Genomic DNA, 19,688 nt, shown 5'->3' on the forward strand with positions numbered 1-19,688 from the left:
TTTCCGCCAAACTTTTTCCCAACGATGATTTTACAGGAACCAGTACACTGTACAACTGATATCGTAGATATCTAACCCCATCCACAGTACATTTTGCATTCGTCAAAATGCTTCGAGAAGTGTAAGTACTCGCTTGCAGCCTTGGTGCTAGAGTAATCCCTTCTGCCATCTAATTTGTCGAATGCTCCACCCCGAACCTGCCAATCATTAACAAAAATCTCTGCCGCAGAAAGCCAAAGAACCCGCGCACTGCGCGCATCCTCAAGGCCAAGGAGCCACAGCTCATCGAAGGCGCAAAGCGCACACTGCTACTCCACGGATCAAAATGTCCTGCACCCCTTCACACCATCCTCAAGACTTTCCACTCCCTCACAACGCCGCACTCCGTCCTCTTCCACAAGAAAAATGAGAACATCCACCCATTTGAAAATGTCGAGAGTCTCGAGTTTCTGGCCAACAAGAACGACTGTGGTATGGTCATTTTCGGAAGCAGTAACAAGAAGCGACCCAACTGCCTGACACTCGCGCGCATCTTCGACTCCAAGGTTCTCGACATGCTCGAACTTCTACTCCTCCCCGACGCCAATGGCGAGGGAATTCCCGAGATGAACAAGCTCTCTATGCACATCGGTGTCGGACTCCGGCCGCTCATGCTCTTCTCCGGTAGCGCATGGGAGGATACGACATCGACGACGCACACAATGCTGAAGAGCATGCTTCTGGATCTGTTCAAGGGCGATACTAGCGATAAGATCGATGTGGAGGGACTACAGTATGCGCTGATGGTTGGCGCAGAGGAGCCTACGGCGGGACTCGCCCCCATTATTCACCTACGGTGGTACAAGATCGTGACCAAGCGAAGCGGACACAAGCTACCCCGCGTGGAGCTGGAGGAGATCGGACCTAAATTCGACTTCAAGGTCGGACGTACTCAAGAGGCTCCTCGTGACGTTATGAAGGAGGCCATGAAGCAGGGCAAGAAGCCTAACGAGGAGATCAAGAACAAGAAGAACATCGGTATCGATCTGATCGGTGACAAGGTCGGCCGGGTGCACTTGAACAAGCAGGATCTGGGTGGATTGCAGACGAGGAAGATGAAGGGTCTGAAGCGGAGGGCTGGGGTTGAGTCTGATGACGAGGGAGACGCGGACATGATGGATGTGGATGAGGTCTCGGAAGACGAGGGGGCCAAGCGGGCACGACATGAGTAAGGATATGCAGGATATGGTGTCTGATTGATTGTTTCTGGCGTTCAGGGCTCAAAACTTCCGTCTATAGTACAGTACCTAGTAGTTGATAGCAAACACGTGACATGACGTTGGTCGACTCGGCAGCAACTCACATGCCGAGGATCTTTTCTCGACAGCGCGGATACCAACCTGCTACAATATGCCGCCCGCAACTCCCTTTCCTATCTTCGTCCTTCGTCTTTAAAGAACTCTTCTTTCTCTTCCGGTCGCTGCTCCGACCTCGTATCCCCCCGATGCTCCCTGTCGACCCGCGTCCCATCCACCGGAGCAACTGATTATCGAACCGTCGCTGCCGACTCGGTCTGCCGAGGTTCTCCGCTATACCGACCACTCGACACCATGGACGCTCTAGTTGTACGACTTCGCGCGCTTTCAGAGGAGCAACATAAAACTAACACCTGAGCAGTCTCGTCTAGACGCCCTCGTGACAAATCCGGATCTCGCACCGCTCCTGTCACTGGTGAAGGGCATTCGTAATGGCGCAGTATACGGCGCCAAGGTGCGGTTTCCGCATGCTCTGGTGTATGTGATAACAGCGTGATTTACCTCTTGGTTGCAGTAGTATGCTAATATGGACCGCGCATTGTAGGATGATATTCCTTTTCCGCTCCGGAACGTAAGGACCCCCGCATTCCCCAGATCTCCATCCCCGGCCTCGTCGACATACATCAACTGACATACATACGTCATTAGCATCCGCGAGAAAGTCAAACTCGTCCTTAATGCGACGCGCCAACATGCCCGAAACCTCGCTGTCTTCTGCCTGATATACAAGAGCTCCATGATCGCCCTGCGCAATATAAATCCTGCCGGCGTGGGGAGAGAGGGGCAGTACGATAGCTTTTTTGCGGGGTTGATGGGGGGTTATGCGGTCTTCGGGAGGCATAAGTCGAGTATCACGCAGCAGGTGCGTATCGCAGCTCATCCCTCCTGGCATGGATTTGGTGGATGGTCGCGCTAACGTGGTCAGATCGTGATCTACATCTTCGCCCGCGTAGTCCTCGGCTTCGCGAAGCTTTCCGTGCAGCCTGGCGCTCGCCCTTTCTCATCGCTTATCGGCCCCGAAGCACGAAAGCAGATTGAGGGTAACGCCTGGGCAGTCTTTGCGTCTTTGAGCTGGGCGTTCGTTATGTACCTCTTCCGCTGGCATCCGGAGGTTCTGATGTCAAGTTTGCGGAGTAGTATGGTTTACATGTATGTCCCTCGCTCACCCATGCTCATGGTGGTAAGGACTAGAATTACTAAGTTTTTGCTCTAGATATGCCGACTCGGATCACTGGGACTCGTTCCGCAACTTCCTGGTGCACAACAAATAGACAACTTCTCGATTTGTTAGGGTTATCCTTGTTTCCTCCGCTTATATGGGCTAGGCGTATAGAACGGCGCATGATAATCTGTCTTCTTGGGCTCTGAATTCTTCTTCTACTCTGCGTTCTCGATATCAAATTACCCTATTATTGTTACTCCGTTCCCAGACTAAAGCTGCATCGGCTGTTGAAGTTGAAGCATAGGTCACGATTGTCCTGCAGGTCGGTTGGATGAATGACAATGCATCAATATTTCAAAACATTATATGCGTCTCCATACGGATAAGGAATTCGAGGAAGTACCCTTTTCTCTTATATCCTCAAATCTAACGCTTGAGAGAACATATGTATGTTTCTATAGCTTCGCCTTCAACTCTCCTTCAGCAGCCAATCTCTCCACGTCTACAAACTGATAGTAGTACTCCAGGCTCTCTGGATTCAGCAATGTCCCCGACGCCTTGATCTTCTTACCTGAGACGATCTGTTTCACGGGTAACTCGACCTTTTTGAGATTCACTGTTGTCTGCGTAGGGAGGTTCCCGTTAGCAACCTTACATCCCACTCCACTACACATACGAAAAATATCCAAGAAGAAAAGGTAACATACCGGAATCTCAGGCGTCCCAAAAATATACTTCGGAACATGCCTCGCACTCAATGCCCTTTTAATAGCGTCCTTGACCCGATTGACCAGCTCCTCGGTAACCTTGTATCCGGTCCTCATAAGCAAAAACAGAATCACCGATTCATCGGTGTCTTGAGGCCGGCGCTGCCCGACGCAAAGGGAGTCAACGATCTCCTTGGTGAATTGCGTCTCGATCACGTTGTAGATCTCGGCGGACCCGAATCTGATTCCCGAGGGATTTAGGACGCCGTCGGAGCGGCCGAGGAAGAAGATTTGTTTTGTTACGGGGTGGATTGAGATAAAGTCGCCGTGGGTCCAGACGTCTTTCCAGATGTTAGTGATATGATGCAGGATGTGGTGGGATGAGAAAAGAGGGATGAAGTATGGAAGTTAGGGTTACGTGACGTACTGTCAAATCTCGCAAAATACGAATCGAAGTACTTCTGAGCACCGTCCTCGCCGAGGAACATCACAGGCATAGTTGGGAACGCAGCTGTTGCGACAATCTCGCCAGGAACGCCATCAGGGACAGGCGTGCCCTTGACGCCGAACGCGCCTTCGTCTGCTTGGTCGTAGACTTCAACTGGTATCCCCAGAGGCAGGCCCTGACACCCGCCGACATAGAGCGGTGTAATCGGATTCTCGAGCCCAAAGCAAGCGGCTAGATCCGTGCCGCCGGAGATATTGGCTAACTGAACGTGAGGCGGGAAGCCAGCGTCGTAGAACCACTCGGCAATGGAGTCCGGGAGAACCATGCCTGTGCTTGTGACGCCGACGAGGTTACTAAGGTCTTCTTCGGCTCGTGGGTAGATCCCGTTCTTCCGTAGCTCGTGCAGATACCGCGGGGATGTGCCGAAGTGGGTGACCTTGTATTTTCCGAGTAGATGAATGAGGATTTTAGGGTTTGGGATGAAGGGACTTCCGTCGTAGAGGATTGTGCTACCGCCGTACATCAGTCCCGATATAGCGGACATGTACATGATCCAACCCGTTGTTGTGAACTGCAACGTGATGGACTTTGGTCCATGACTGCGGTGTAGACGGGACTCTTTGTTACTGTTGAGGATGTATCCGCCGACGCCATGGACGATGGGTTTCGGCTTGCCCGTTGTTCCTGAGCTGAAGGCGACGAGGAAGGGGTCGCGGAAGGCCACGCGGACGAATTCGAGCTTATCTGATGGCGCAGTAGCTAGGAGGTGTGCTAGGGGCTGGGTTCTGGGCACGCCCGTCACGTCGACTGCATTATCAGGAAACCGGGGGAGGGTGAATAGGCTCTTGAATTCGGGGGTATCTTTGAGCCCGTTGACGACGTCGGTTATCTTCGGGCGAAGATCAATGTGTTTTCCGTTATAGACGGTGGCATCATCGAAGAAGACGTATTTCGGCTTGATTTGGACAAGCCGGTCGAGGATGCCCTTGACACCGGTATCGGTCGAGGCGGATGAGAACAGGCCGCCCAGAGCGGTGGTGGCCAGGAAGACAACCAGTGTGTCTATACTATTGCTAGCGACAACCGCTACGCGGTCTCCCTTGGCCAACCCGGCGGCCTTTAGCGCTTGAAGCAGCTTTCCTGTCCGCTGTCTCAATTGGGACCAGGTGATGGAGGTGGCGGGTTCCGCGGCGCCTTCGCGCACCTGGGTCGCTACGATCTTGCTGTCTTCTTTTCCAGCTGTCGAGATAAAGTGGGTTCCATTGGGGCTCTTTTCGGCTGTAAAGAGCATGTTCTCGGCGAAGTTGAGCCGGACACCTTCAAACCAGGTGGGGATGCTGTCAATGCGAGCGGATTCGTCTATAACGGTGGTATAAGATCCTTCGTAGATGATGGGGAAGTATTTCCAGCTAAAATCCCAGAATGCAGCGCGGTTCTTCACCGACCAGGTGTAGAGGTCATAATAAGTCTGTGACCGTAAGATTATGATTTCCTCTTAGTTTCTGGATATGCTTACTGGAAGACTTATACCCTTCTCTTTCTCCAAGCGCTCCTTGAACGCCCACATTTCAGTAGCCCTAGGGTTGTGGTGCTCCCAGAGCTTACGGGGGATGTCTGCCGCCATTTTTATCGGTAGAATTGGCCCAATAATGAATAACAGGAAGAGACTCGAGTGCGTAGCTGCATTTCGAGGACAATGTTGCTCTCGGGGCAGTGGGAACTATATGGGCCTCGGCTTGGACGTGCGGGGAAGTACCATCAAGCAAGAAATAGTCCGAATCTTCATCCTATTCGTCGCCAACAACTGATCGCCTCTATTTGCGGTCTATCAGACCTCGACTCCTTGCCGAGAGCCGAATTGTTCTGTGGCTGGGCGTAGATGAACCCGTCCAAGTCGCAATATCCAACAACATTCTGCGTTGCCAGGTGGTTGATTGGACCTTCAACGTGAAAAACTGCAGACAGAGGAGTTGATTGGATGATTATCCAGGGCTATCATGACTCCATGAGCCGTCCAATCTTTGTACGAACGCATCGAAGGCCTGTCTAGCCGTTGGTCTAAGTAGATGAACTCGACGCTTGCATCAGTTGTCTCCAACTCGGCGCCTCTTATCAGCTGCTCGAGGGCGCTATTTGGGAAACCAAAGATATAGGACGTGACGCAGATAAATGGCAGCAGGTAAAGATCTTTCACGGGTCGGTCAACAAGGAGGAATGCATTAGCAGATGTTGTGTGTTTGCTAGAGATTGGAGGGAGGAGGAGATGCAGTGGTGCCTGAGATTCTGAGATTAAGGCCTGAGGCAGAAAGATCCGGCAAAGCAACCAAACAGCGGATGACTCAAACAGAAGAGATCTTTTTCTACAACTTCATCTCGTTCATTTGGTGGAGATAGGTCCTTTTGTATATACTCGTTTTGGCTCTCAGGTATAGAGGCCACTCCTCGATAACGGGGTGCTCTGGAAGCGATGGCCTCCCCCACTAGCCCAGAGATTCAGATGGGAGAGATCACGAGCCATGCTGCAAACGAACCTGGTTCGGAGACTAAAGCAGAGGAATGCACTACAGAAACAAAAAGTACACAAGAAGTGGACACTGAATCCCCAAAGACCCGCGGGAATTGGCGGATTGGTGCTATCTTGGTTGCTCTGGCAGTAAGTTTCCGGCCTAGTTACCCAGGGCGAGTTGCACTACATTAGGGCTTGTCACTCATGCAAGGGTCTAGTTGAGCTTGTTTATCTCCGCCCTCGACCAAACCATCGTAGCCACTGCTACTCCGACTATATCCGCAGATTTGCATTCTGGTGGCGGATATGTCTGGATTGGAGGCGCTTACCTGCTCGCCAACGCGGCCAGCGGCAACATCTGGGCTAACGTGTCTGACATCTGGGGCCGGAAACCCATTTTGCTATCGGCTGTTGCGCTGTTCTTTGTCTCGTCGATTATTTGCGCGACGGCGGTGGATATGGCCATGTTGATTGTGGGCCGTAGTTTGCAGGGTATTGCTGGGGGTGGTCTTATCCAGCTCATCTTGATCACTATATCTGATTTGTTCAGTGTTAGGTGAGTAGTGCATACGTGCAAGGCGCATTATTACTGACTTCCCAATGCAGGCTACGCAGCCTGTTCATGGGACTTATGGAGTTCACTTGGACCGTGGCTGGTGCACTCGGCCCAGTCCTCGGCGGTGTCTTCACCGAATCCATTTCATGGCGATGGATCTTCTGGATCAACCTTCCAGTATGCGGCACGGCATTTGTGCTGCTTATTCTGTTCCTCGATGTCCATAACCCTAGGACGTCCATACTCGACGGAGTCAAGGCAGTAGACTGGTTCGGCAGCTTGTCCATCCTAGCCATCTCCATTATGATCCTTCTCGGATTGGACTTTGGCGGGGATACCTTCCCTTGGGACAGCCCTAAAGTCATCTGCTTGATTGTCTTTGGCGCGTTGATGTCCATTGCATTCATCTACAGTGAGAAGCGGCTGGCAAAGTATCCTCTCATGCCCTTGCACATTTTCAAGAGCCGCTCAAACATTGCCTGCTTCCTGGTAGACTTTACACACGGCTTCGTAAGTACATACACAACCTGAATTATAGTACTACCTTGACTCACTTCAACAGGCCTTCCTCGGCGCAGAATACTACCTCCCGCTCTACTTCCAATCTGCAAAGGAAGCTTCCCCCTTCCATTCAGGTCTACTAATCCTCCCCTTCATACTAAGCGAATCCTTCACTAGTCTCTTCGTCGGAATTCTCATTCACCGCACAGGCCGGTACCAAGAGGTAATCTGGCTCGGTATGGCGCTCGTCACTCTTGGCACAGGTCTCTTCATCGACTATAACACATCCACCCCCTTGGGCAAGATCATTGGGTACCAGATCCTTTCCGGCTGTGGGTGCGGCCTGCTCTTCTTCCCGCCGCTTCTGGCATTGCAAAGCAACATCCCCACCAAGGACACCGCAACCGCAACCGCGACGTTCGGGTTCGTGCGCAACGTCGCCATGGCGCTGTCCGTTGTGCTGGGCGGCGTCGTCTTCCAGAACAGCATGCACATGGAAAAGGACGTCCTGCAAGATGCGGGGCTGAGTGCTGCCCTACAGGAGGACTTTTCGGGCGCGGAGGCCGCCGCGAATGTTCTTGCTGTCAAGGACATAGAGGACTCGCTACAGAGGCATGCTGTGAAGAGTGCGTTTGCGTGGAGCATCAGGAATATCTGGATCTTGTATACGGCTCTTGCGGCTGTGGGGCTCGTGGCTAGTTTCTTTGTTTCTAAGAGGCAGCTTAGCCAGGAGCATGTTGAGACGAAGACCGGGTTGAAGGAGAAGGAGAAGGGGGCTTTGGATGTGCAGGAGAGCGATAGGCCGGTTTCAGGCGTTTGATGCTCACGGAAGCAGTATGGAACAGTCCCAAGGGGAGTATATAAAAAGTGCTTTTCAGCGGATCTAGTATATATTTGACAAACAATTTGTATAAATTTCAAATCAATAGACTGTCAGAATGTATTTGTGTCTTGCCCTCGGATTAGATGACGTGCTCATGCCAACGCAGACATAGCCATTCTATCCATCCAGACTTACTCCAGTCAGGTCCAGTCCATAGAAACTCGCTCGTCAAGAGAAGAGACGAACAAAAGCAAACGGGGAAAATAGGGTGAAAAGAAGCAACGCAGGGGAAAAGAAGATGGAGAGGGGTTGGGGGTTGAGAGTAGCCATGCCATGGCCGGAAAGCGTTGGTTTTCAGCTTGGCTTAGGGTAAATAGTGTTTCCTTTGCCTGAATCTAGGATTGTTTAACATCAATGGTTGATGCGATTGACAGAAAGATGGACCCTCATCGGCGACTCCCGAACAGCTCCAACTCCAACTCACTCCACCCACCCCACTCTATATAATCCTTCCGCATCCCATCGCCAACCCATTGCTTCCCCCAATTCCAATTCCAACCTCCACATCTCACAAACAAAATGCCACCAACTCTTCTAACTTCGCCCTCCCTCACTCTGACCCCGGAGCCCCTAACCCGCGACGCCTTCGCCCCCTTCGGCACCGCAATCATCCCGCCCCTCCCGCGCACCGCAACCAGCGCCCCAAACCCTCTCTCCTCACACCCAAAGCACCCCCTCGTGCCGTCCCCAGTGGCCGCAAACCAGCTTTCCGCGCTGAAATACAGCCCTATATCGCCACTACTCAATAACTACGCGCAATGTCCCAGCAAGCAGCCCTCCGAGGCGCGGATGACCATGTTCAGCTGTTTCCCGCGGACACTGCGAACCGTTGCCGGGACCGGCAGTGGGAAGGAGACAGACAGAGTGGTTTTTGATGTTGGGATTCTCGAGCGACACTCTTACACCACGCAGACGTTCTCCCCGCTTGGTCTTGGCTCCGACGATAAAGGCACATACTACCTTGTCGTTGTGGCGCCTACACTGCGCGGGGAAACTGCTGCGGCGACGACTGAGGCGGGAGAGAGTGTGGTCGTCCGCGATCCGCCCGATCTGAGTAGACTCAGGGCGTTTGTGGTGAGTGGGGATCAGGCTGTTACGTATGGGGCTGGGACGTGGCACGCGCCGATGGTGGTTGTTGGCGAGCGCAGAGTGGATTTTGTGGTTACGCAGTTTGTTAATGGAGTTGCGGAGGAGGATTGTCAGGAAGTTTGTATTAGGGAAGGGGTTGCTGTTGATTTGAGTGGGAAGGAAGGGGGAAGGGCGAAGTCGAAGTTGTAGGGCTCATATGGAGTGGTCATGACCGTTACGATTAGGGTTGAAAAATGGTGGTATATTAGATTGTTGTATGATATGCAAGTATACATTAGAAGTGGAAATTTATGATGCAGAAGCAGAGGCAGAGGCACTGAGCTGAGAAGCTTCACGGCGGGCACTGTCACGAACCCTCCTCGCCAGCTCGAGTGTCTCTTTAGGCAATCCCGCCAGCTGGGCGACTTTCAAAGCATGCGACTCTCGATTGACACCCTTCCGCAGCTTATGGACAAACGAGAATGCTCCCTCAGCCGTCTGCTTCACATCAGTACAATACCTCTCCAGCGCGGAGAACTCTTGGGTCATATCGGCAAGCCCATGGAAATGCGTCGCAAACAGCGTCCGGCACTGATTCCGGTAATGCAAATGGTGCAGACACGCAAAGCTAACCGCCGTTCCGTCCTCAGGCGTTGTCCCCCGCCCAACCTCATCCATAATCACAAACGACCTTGGCGTCGCCTGCTTAAGGATGGCCGCCGTCTCCAGCATCTCAACCATAAACGTGGACTGGTCGCGGAAGAGATCGTCTGCTGCGCCAATGCGGCTGAAAATCTGATCAACGATACCGATCTCAGCGTAGTCGGCGGGCACGAAGGACCCGACCTGGGCGAGGATGGTGATGAGTGCGTTCTGGCGAAGGAACGTACTCTTTCCTGCCATGTTAGGGCCTGTAATGAGCCAGATGCGCTCGGATTCGCCGAGGAAGCAGTCGTTACTGACGAAGCGACGTCCTTGTTCTTCGAGACCGAGTTTGACGGTTGGATGGCGGCCTCCGACAATTTTGTGTGATGTGCCTGTTGTGAGGGTGGGGCGGATGAGTTGCTGTTCGTCCGCGAGTGTAGCAAACGAGCAGGCGACGTCGAGTTCGTCCATGACCGAGGCATTGCGGCGGATCTTTACTAGGTTCATGATGACTTCGCGGCGTAGCTGCTCGAAGATGGCTTGCTCCTCCTGCCGGATCTGGACCTTCAATTGATCCATGCGGCCGCCGAGTTCGGTCCAAGCGGGGAGGTAGAATGACCTGGTTGACTTTGTTGAGGAAACATTTCGAGTCACTCCAAGCTCTTCCAGTTGCTCCTGCGAGACCTTCGCACCCTTGACATGGCATATGTGCCCCAAGCCAGGAGTCCACTTCAGTGTAATAGTGGAGGATCCGACAGAGTCACGAAGATGCTGGCCGAGGTCCGATTTCTCTGTCTGCAGTTCGTCTAGTGTTCGGTGAAGTTGTTCCAACGCGGCACTCGCGTCTCGTCGCATTATCCATGTCTCGACAACCGAAGACTCATCTGTTGCCGAGTGATTGGCAGTCTTCTGTCTGACTTTCTTTGGCAAACTCGCTAGATCAGCTGCTGCGCCTTCGTTAAGGGTGACTTCATGTGCTAGAAGGGCCGCTTCAGCTGCAGTGTCATCTTCGATGCGTTGCTTTTGTAGCAGGCCTTCCTCGTCGATTGCGGACAAAATCTTGTCTGCGAGGATTGTTGGCCCATCCAGATATAGCCGACCAACCATTGTCCGGAGTGCTTCCTGAGAAGACTTCGAGAATCGTGCGTTGCTAGTTGTAGATAATAGCCGCTTCACTTCCTTCGAAGCTGCTATAGCCTTAGACAAGCAGATCAAGTCATCTGGGTCTCCCCTCCCTAGAGTGAACTTCTGAACCAAACGCTGGGCATCGTAACTGCGCTTGAGCAGCTGCACTAGCCCATCACGTAGTTCACTATCCTCAATGAATACTGAAACTAGATTGAGACGATCATTGATCACTGACAGTGAAGTCGAAGGAGATGATAGGCGATCCCGGAGTAGTCGCGCTCCGCTTTTGGTGGACGTCCGACGCACCGCATGAAGTAGACTACCCTTTCCAAGACTTTCGCGCGCTGTCTCGAGTATTTCAAGGCCTCTTAGACTGTTACGATCGATGTTCATCGATTCGTCCAGATGCCGGCGACGAGGCGGCTGCAGCTTTAGGTTAAGACCCTGCAGTTGGACTCGAATGTATTCTAGCAAACTATAGCCTGCCGCGACTTCCTCTTGCGTGAATGAGTCGATTGACGTAGACGGTAGGGGCTCTTCCAGCATATATGCCCAATCCGACACCGGCGCAACGTTCTCAGGAAAGTTAAAAAAGGTCATTAACCGATGTTCGTGGCCGATAAGCAGCTGCAGCTCTTGTCCGACTAGATCTTGAAGACGTTGGTCTACGAGAATCTCCCTGGCACCTACCCTTGCAATTGCGGATGGGAGCATCTGCGCTGTGGTGGACTGGGTGTAAAAGTCACCTGTGGAGAGGTCCAGCCACGCGAGGCCGACGTTCTGTGAGGAGGCCGATGTGATGACATGCTGGTGAGAGGATTCGTCGCCGCTCGCAGATCTACCCAACTGTGATGGATCGATGTATATTGACATGAGAAAATTGTTTTCGGATGGATCCATAAACTTTTCATCGATCAGGGTGCCCGGAGTGATGACCCGGGCTACCTTGCGGTCAAATAGCATACCGGACCGTGCTTTCTCCTCCGCACTGATGGCGAACTCTTCGCTGATGGCAACATACTTGTTCAGATCTTGCACAAGAATCTTCAGGAAGCGGTCTAGTTGGAAGAACGGGAAGCCTGCCATGGGGACAGGCCCGGCGCTGGTCTTTTTGGAGGCAAGCTTTATGTTGAGCAACGGAGCGAATTCCTCCGCTTGTTCGAAGTAAAGCTGTATGGTCAGCCTTGATTCATGTTAAGAGCGACAACCTACCTCGTAGAAACCTCCAACCCTAGTCAGGACAACGCAGTCCTTGAACTTGTGCATGTTGTTGCGGTGTCCCTGGAGAACCGTCGGGTATCGGGGCGTTTCCTCCACGACATCACTATATGGCTCCAGTTTTACTGCGCCTTGAGGGAGATCCTTGAGCTTCACCGTGGACTTCGTTTTAGCTGACCGTCGTTGCGTGGGAAAGGCCGCGGTTGGCTTCGGAGCTGCGACGCGTCGCGGTTGAGCATGGTGGCATATTGTCCGGTGCACGAGGCAGCGATAGGGCACGGCAGTCTCGAAGCGGGTTAAAGATCTAGCCTGCCACTGGGCCAGATAATGTATACGAGACCCATTGCCCAGCATATCTCACGGTAACTGGTGACAGAGATGAGTTCCTGACCCAGTGTTCCAAGGTTGCTTCTGGCGGCAGAAAAGGAAGAGCTGCCTTAGCTCTGAGGCCGCAAACCGCCAAACCTTCCGCCACCGAAATCTGCGACAACTCACGTTCATCATTCTTCCCGACAGCTTCAACGCAACCACTTTTCTCCCTCAATTTTTAGCAGGAGCTCGCCGCGTAACGCTTGAGGCAGTTGTTTGCTGCAGGACGATGGTCCAGGTTTGTGAAGCCTCACAGACCTCATTTTACCACAGGATTCATCTCTAGTCGCAGGTGTCTCGACGCGCCGCCGATTCCTGAGCCTGAGCTCCGTTGAGCCAGTCACAACGCCTGCGATACCCTTTCTTTTCCTCTTTTATACGAATTTGCTCTAGCGCCGATCAACAAAATGGCGGACCAAAATATTTCACAGTACAAGTACTCGGCGATGTCCAACCTGGTTCTCCAGGCGGACCGTCGTTTCATCTCCCGCGTCAACGATGAAGCCACCGGAGACCCAGAATCGCTCGCCGGCCGTATCGGTATCCGGGAGATGGGATCAAGGATAGCGCGCGATGATGCACCGAAGTCCAAGAAGGCCGTCGGCCCTGTCGACGTTGAGCGGGGTGCCATTCGGGAGGGCGAGGATGTCCTTGCGCGTGAACAGAAGAAGCGACAGAAGGGCCAACCCGCCCAATATCGCGGACAGGGAATTCTGACCGCTGCCGACGCTTTGATCGAAGGCCTCAAATATCGCCCTCGTACGCCAGCTACCCGAGCTACCTACGACCTAATCCTCACATTGACTGCGAGCCGTCTTGGTGACGTCTCACATGAAGTTGTTCGAAGCGCCGCTGATGCGGTACTGGAGATCTTGAAAGATGAGGAGATGAAGGACTTCGATAAAAAGAAGGAAGTCGACGATTTACTTGGCACGTCATTAGACCCGAAAGAGTTCAATGAGCTTGTCAACCTCGGAAAGAAGATCACGGATTACGATGCGCAGGACGAGGATGAAGAAATGGGCGATGGTGTTGCTGGAGAAGACGAGGCCGAACTCGACGAACGACAAGGTGTTGCCGTGGTTTTCGACGAGGACGAGGATGAAGATCGCATGGGTACTCTGGACGAGGTACATGACGAGGACGAGTCTGATGAAGACGAAGAGCAGGCCGAATCTGGTGACGAGGCCACAGCGAAGGAAGCCTCGGGAGATCTGCCTACAGAAGAAATGGTCATTGATGGCGGATTATCCAGAGACGGGGAACAAGAGAAGACGGGCCTCAAAGTCCATGCTCGCGATATTGATGCATACTGGCTGCAGCGTCAAATTGGTGCCGCGTACTCAGATGCCCACATCCAGCAAGAAAAGGCCACCCAAGCACTTGAAATCATGGGTGGTAAGACGGAGGATGGCTCGGAGAGGTCGCTGCGAGATGTAGAGAACGACCTTATGGAGCTTTTTGATTACGATTTTCCAGAGCTTGTTGCTAAACTCGTCATGAACCGTGATAAAGTCGTCTGGACTACTCGCTGGCGACGTGTGGCTGAAGATGCCGACGCTCGTAACCTAGTCGAAATCGAGATGGTCGAGGCTGGACACCGCTCTATCCTGGACGAGATCCGAGGCAAGACGGCCCGTGATGATGATTCAGGTCGCCCTGAAAAGAGGATCAAGATGGATCTCATGGACGTTGACATGCCAAATGCTCCTGCTGCAGAGCAAAAGCCTGCCGATGGTGGGTTGGTTAGAGGACTGCAGCCCAAGCGATTAATCAACTTGGAGAATCTCATGTTTCACCAAGGAAACCATTTGATGACAAATCCCAACGTCAAACTTCCCCAGGGTTCGACGAAACGGACGTTCAAAGGTTACGAGGAGATTCATGTACCGCCGCCGAAGAACAAGCCAGAGCCCGGAGAAAGGAAGGTTGCAATCTCAGAATTGCCTGAATGGGCTCGCATCGGCTTCGGAGATGCGAAGGAGCTCAACCGAATCCAGACCAAATGCTACCCCTCCGCTTTTCAGGATGACGGAAACATGCTTGTCTGCGCCCCCACAGGATCTGGAAAGACCAACGTGGCTATGCTGAGCATCCTTCGCGAGGTCGGCAAGAACCGCAACCCTCAGACGGGAGAGATCATGCTGGATGACTTCAAGGTCATTTACATCTCCCCTTTGAAGGCTCTTGTGCAAGAGCAAGTCGAGAACTTTGGCAAACGTCTCGCCCCTTACGGTATCAGAGTCGCAGAATTGACTGGCGATCGTCAACTTACGAAGCAGCAAATCGCCGAGACTCAGGTCATTGTCACAACCCCTGAGAAGTTTGACGTTATTACGCGAAAGGCATCAGAGACGAGCTACACCAAGCTTGTTCGTCTGGTAATCATTGACGAGATTCATCTGCTTCACGATGAGCGAGGTCCTGTCATTGAGAGCATCGTCAGCAGGACTATCCGTCAAGTCGAGCAAACTGGTGACCCTGTTAGAATCGTCGGTCTTAGTGCTACTCTTCCCAACTACCGTGATGTCGCAAGCTTTCTACGCGTTGACCCCGCCAAAGGGATGTTCCATTTTGATGGATCATACCGACCCTGCCCTCTGAAGCAAGAGTTCATTGGTGTCACAGATAAGAAGCCTATCAAGCAACTGAAGATTATGAATGACATTTGCTACAACAAAGTCATTGAACATGTTGGACAGAACAGAAATCAGATGCTTATCTTCGTTCACTCTCGAAAGGAGACGGCAAAGACTGCCAAATACCTCCGGGACAAGGCTCTAGAGATGGAGACTATCGGTCAAATCCTAAAAAGCGACTCTGCAAGCAGGGCTATCCTTGCTGAAGAGGCCGAATCCGTAAATGATGCTGCTCTCAAAGATATTCTGCCTTACGGCTTTGGTATTCACCACGCTGGTTTGAGTCTTGCGGATCGTGACTCGGTCCAAGCCCTCTTCAAAGATGGTAGCATCCAAGTTCTTGTCTGTACAGCAACGCTTGCGTGGGGTGTTAACTTACCTGCGCACACCGTCATCATCAAGGGGACACAGGTCTATTCTCCGGAGAAAGGTAGCTGGGTTGAGCTAAGTCCTCAAGATGTTCTGCAAATGCTAGGTCGAGCTGGACGGCCTCAATACGATACATATGGTGAAGGTATCATCATAACCACGCAAGCTGAAATTCAGTATTACCTCTCGCTCATGAACCAACAATTGCCCATTGAGAGTCAGCTTGTGAGCAAACTGGCAGACAACATGAACGCAGAAATTGTACTTGGCAGCATTCGCACACGAGACGAGGGAGTCGACTGGCTTGGTTACACTTATCTTTTCGTCCGCATGCTGCGCTCTCCTGGTCTGTACAGCGTTGGCGCTGACTACGAGAATGACGATGCTCTCGAACAGAAGCGAGTTGATCTAGTGCACTCTGCAGCTGTGCTCTTGGAGAAGGCCGGGTTGGTCAAGTATGACAAGAAGACTGGACGACTGCAATCCACGGAGCTTGGACGAATCGCGTCACATTATTACATCGGCCATAACTCCATGCTAACATACAACCAACACCTTCAACCATCTGTCGGTAACATTGAGCTTTTCCGCATCTTCGCCCTCAGCGATGAGTTTAAGTATATTCCGGTCCGCCAGGATGAGAAGCTTGAACTTGCTAAGATGCTTGGCCGTGTGCCCGTCCCGGTCAAGGAGAGCATCGATGAGCCTCACTCCAAGATCAACGTCTTGCTACAGGCGTATATCTCTCGACTCAAGCTGGAGGGTCTCGCCTTGATGGCGGACTTGGTCTATGTAACTCAATCAGCTGGCCGTATCATTCGTGCGCTATTTGAAATTTGTTTACGCCGCGGTTGGGCCTCCGTGGCCAAAAATGCCCTTGATCTTTGCAAGATGGCCGAAAGGCGCATGTGGCCTACCATGAGCCCGCTGCGCCAATTTCCGCGATGCCCTCGAGACATTCTTCAGAAGTCAGAGCGAATCGACGTGCCTTGGGGCAGTTACTTTGATCTGGACCCGCCGCGCATGGGTGAGCTTCTAGGCATGCCTAGAGCTGGCCAAACTGTTTGCGATCTGGTTTCCAAATTCCCCCGGTTGGAGGTTCAGGCCCAGGTTCAGCCCATCACTCGCTCCATGCTAAGGGTTGAGTTGACGATCACACCCAATTTCGTTTGGGACGAGGAGCTTCACGGCACTGCCCAGGACTTTTGGATCCTGGTCGAGGATTGCGACGGGGAGGAGATTCTGTTCCATGATCAGTTCGTTCTGCGCAAGGATTACGCTGAGTCAGAGATGAACGAGCACCTTGTCGAGTTCACTGTTCCCATCACTGAACCTATGCCCCCTAACTACTTCATCTCTCTCGTCTCCGACCGCTGGATGCATTCTGAAACTCGCATCGCTGTGTCCTTCCAGAAACTGATCCTTCCGGAGAGGTTCCCTCCTCATACTCCATTGCTCGACATGCAACGGGCCCCTGTCAAGGCTCTCAAGCGCGACGAGTACCAGCGGCTGTACAGCGACTGGGAATATTTCAACAAGATCCAAACCCAGACTTTCAAGACACTTTTCGACAGTGATGACAATGTGTTCATTGGTGCTCCCACGGGCAGTGGCAAGACTGTTTGCGCAGAATTGGCAATTCTACGTCATTGGGCCCAAGAAGACAGTGGCCGCGCAGTATACATTGCTCCATTCCAGGAGCTCATTGACGGCCGACTTGAAGACTGGAAAAAGCGACTGAGCAACCTGGCTGGTGGCAAGAACATTGCCAAACTCACCGGGGAGATGACAGCTGATCTGAAGATTCTCGCCGGCGCAGACCTTGTTCTCGCTACTCCCGCCCAGTGGGATGTACTTTCCAGGCAATGGCAGAAGCGCAAGAACGTACGCGCTGTCGAGCTGTTCATTGCCGATGAGCTACACATGCTTGGTGGATATGGTGGGTACGTGTACGAAGTTGTGGTCTCGCGCATGCATTCCATTGCGCTACAGACTGAGAGCGGCATGCGTATCGTGGGACTCAGTGTTCCTCTTGCCAATGCTAGGGATATTGGAGAGTGGATTGGAGCGAACAAGCATACCATCTACAACTTCAGTCCTCACGCACGGCCAGTGCCCTTGGAGCTTCACATTCAGTCTTTCAGCATACCACATTTCCCTTCAATGATGTTGGCAATGGCTCGACCGGCATATCTTTCAATTCTGCAGCTGTCTGCGGATAAACCTGCTTTGATTTTCGTGCCTAATCGAAAGCAGACCCGCGCAACCGCTATTGATCTGTTGACGGCATGCTCCATTGACGATGACGAGGACCGGTTCCTCCATGCTGACGTTGAGGAACTGCAGCCGCTACTCAGCCGCATTCATGAGCGTACTCTGGCCGAATCACTTTCGCATGGTATTGGATACTACCACGAAGCTCTAAGTCAGACTGACAAGCGCATTGTCTGTCATCTGTACAACATCGGTGCAATTCAAGTGGTCATTGCCTCCCGCGATGTTTGCTGGGAACTCAACCTCACCGGACACCTTGTAGTCGTCATGGGCACTCAGTTCTTCGAAGGCCGAGAGCATCGCTACATTGACTATCCTATCAGCGAGATCTTACAAATGTTTGGCAAAGCGTCTCGCCCTGGTCAGGATAAAATTGGCCGAGGTGTTCTCATGGTCCCAACGGTCAAACGTGAATACTACAAGAAGTTCCTCAACGAGGCGCTACCGGTGGAGAGTCACCTGCAGTTGTACATGCACGATGCGTTTGTTACCGAGGTCAGCCAGGGGACGATTGCCTCTACTCAAGACTCCGTTGACTGGATGACGTACACTTACTTCTACCGCCGCCTCCTGGCCAATCCCAGCTTCTACGGTCTCACTGATGTCAGTCACGAGGGGCTGAGTACATTCCTGTCTGAGTTAGTGGAGAACACTCTGAAGGAGCTGTCTGAAGCCAAGATCATTGATCTGGACGAAGAAGATGACAGTGTTTCGCCATTGAACGCTGCTTCAATCGGCGCCTACTACAACATTTCATACATCACCATGCAGACCTTCCTCCTCTCCTTGTCAGCACGGACAAAACTCAAGGGCATTCTGGAGATTGTCACCTCGGCTACAGAATTCGAGTCTGTCCAGATGCGCCGCCACGAAGACCACATCCTTCGCCGGGTGTACGACCGTGTCCCAGTCAAGATGTCGCAAGCCGCCTACGACTCACCGCACTTCAAGGCCTTTGTGCTGCTGCAAGCTCACTTTTCACGCATGCAGCTGCCTATCGATTTGGCTAAGGATCAAGAAGTCATTGTTAGCAAAGTTCTCAACCTTCTCAGTGCTTGTGTGGATATTCTTGCCTCGGATGGCCACATGAATGCCATGAACGCGATGGAGATGTCACAGATGGTGGTTCAGGCTATGTGGGATCGTGACAGCCCGCTCAAACAGATCCCCCATTTCAGCCCTGAAGTTATCAAGGTTGCCAATGAGTACAAGTATGTAAACCCTGCTTATTCTACCAGAGCTTGTCCTAACAAATGCGTTTCCAGGATCAATGACATCTTCGAGTTCATGGATGCGATGGACCCGTCCGAGAACAAAGACTACAACACCTTGATCAAGCGTCTGAACCTTGACAACAAACAACTGGCGCAGGCAGCTGCGTTCACTAACAACAAATACCCCATTCTTGAACTCGACTTTGAGGTCGAGGACCCAGAGAGCATCACCGCGGGTGAACCTGCGTATCTTAAGATCAAGGTCGAGCGGGAGGTGGACGAGGATGAAGAGGTCGACACCACAGTTCACGCGCCTTTTTACCCCAGTCAGAAAATGGAGAACTGGTGGTTGATCGTTGGTGACGAGAAGACGAGGAGTTTGCTTGCGATCAAGCGAGTTACTATCGGTCGCAAGCTGGAACTGCGCCTCGACTACACTGTGCCCACGCCTGGTGAGCATGAACTAACGCTGTACCTGATGTGTGACAGCTATGTTGGCGTGGATCAGGCTCCCACGTTTACCGTCAGGGCTGCTGAGGGCATGGAAGAAGATGAGAGCGAGGAAGAGGAATGATGACATAGCAGGGATTTACTGTATCATTTATTGTAATTATATGGATGGCTAGGCTTGCAATACAGAGTATACATGACATTCATTGACGTCTGTTGATATTCATAGCTTTATCCTCATGCCGTAGTGGAATGC

General features: G+C 52.3%; 7 protein-coding genes across 7 annotated transcripts; 5 read left to right on the forward strand and 2 right to left on the reverse strand.

Moving 5' to 3' along the window:
* Positions 1–107: 107 nt before the first annotated feature.
* DSM5745_05277 (rRNA-binding ribosome biosynthesis protein RPF2) lies at positions 108–1,211 on the forward strand (the record flags this gene model as incomplete). Its single annotated transcript, XM_026747293.1, has 2 exons — positions 108–121; positions 230–1,211. 2 exons carry the CDS (start codon positions 108–110, stop codon positions 1,209–1,211), a joined length of 996 nt encoding a protein of 331 aa, XP_026604773.1.
* Positions 1,212–1,589: 378 nt separating this feature from the next.
* Positions 1,590–2,566, forward strand: DSM5745_05278 (Tim17/Tim22/Tim23/Pmp24 family protein; the record flags this gene model as incomplete). Its single annotated transcript, XM_026747294.1, has 5 exons — positions 1,590–1,604; positions 1,657–1,772; positions 1,944–2,157; positions 2,221–2,444; positions 2,509–2,566. 5 exons carry the CDS (start codon positions 1,590–1,592, stop codon positions 2,564–2,566), a joined length of 627 nt encoding a protein of 208 aa, XP_026604774.1.
* A 346-nt stretch (positions 2,567–2,912) lies between these two features.
* DSM5745_05279 (acetoacetyl-CoA synthase) lies at positions 2,913–5,236 on the reverse strand (the record flags this gene model as incomplete). Its single annotated transcript, XM_026747295.1, has 4 exons — positions 2,913–3,080; positions 3,165–3,505; positions 3,592–5,080; positions 5,129–5,236. The coding sequence occupies 4 exons, from the start codon at positions 5,234–5,236 to the stop codon at positions 2,913–2,915; spliced, it is 2,106 nt and encodes a 701-aa protein (XP_026604775.1).
* Positions 5,237–6,079: 843 nt separating this feature from the next.
* DSM5745_05280 (MDR family MFS transporter) lies at positions 6,080–7,995 on the forward strand (the record flags this gene model as incomplete). Its single annotated transcript, XM_026747296.1, has 4 exons — positions 6,080–6,265; positions 6,337–6,674; positions 6,725–7,184; positions 7,237–7,995. The coding sequence occupies 4 exons, from the start codon at positions 6,080–6,082 to the stop codon at positions 7,993–7,995; spliced, it is 1,743 nt and encodes a 580-aa protein (XP_026604776.1).
* Positions 7,996–8,577: 582 nt separating this feature from the next.
* On the forward strand, positions 8,578–9,336 carry DSM5745_05281 (ureidoglycolate hydrolase; the record flags this gene model as incomplete). The annotated part of the gene is made up of 1 exon (XM_026747297.1): positions 8,578–9,336. One exon carries the CDS (start codon positions 8,578–8,580, stop codon positions 9,334–9,336), a length of 759 nt encoding a protein of 252 aa, XP_026604777.1.
* Positions 9,337–9,435: 99 nt separating this feature from the next.
* On the reverse strand, positions 9,436–12,471 carry DSM5745_05282 (mismatch repair ATPase MSH1; the record flags this gene model as incomplete). Its single annotated transcript, XM_026747298.1, has 2 exons — positions 9,436–12,069; positions 12,112–12,471. 2 exons carry the CDS (start codon positions 12,469–12,471, stop codon positions 9,436–9,438), a joined length of 2,994 nt encoding a protein of 997 aa, XP_026604778.1.
* Positions 12,472–12,893: 422 nt separating this feature from the next.
* Positions 12,894–19,556, forward strand: DSM5745_05283 (ATP-dependent RNA helicase BRR2; the record flags this gene model as incomplete). The annotated part of the gene is made up of 2 exons (XM_026747299.1): positions 12,894–18,979; positions 19,034–19,556. 2 exons carry the CDS (start codon positions 12,894–12,896, stop codon positions 19,554–19,556), a joined length of 6,609 nt encoding a protein of 2,202 aa, XP_026604779.1.
* Between the last annotated feature and the right edge of the window lie 132 nt (positions 19,557–19,688).

This window comes from Aspergillus mulundensis (genome assembly GCF_003369625.1).
Source record: "Aspergillus mulundensis strain DSM 5745 chromosome Unknown scaffold_4, whole genome shotgun sequence".
NCBI classification, from domain to species: domain Eukaryota; kingdom Fungi; phylum Ascomycota; class Eurotiomycetes; order Eurotiales; family Aspergillaceae; genus Aspergillus; species Aspergillus mulundensis.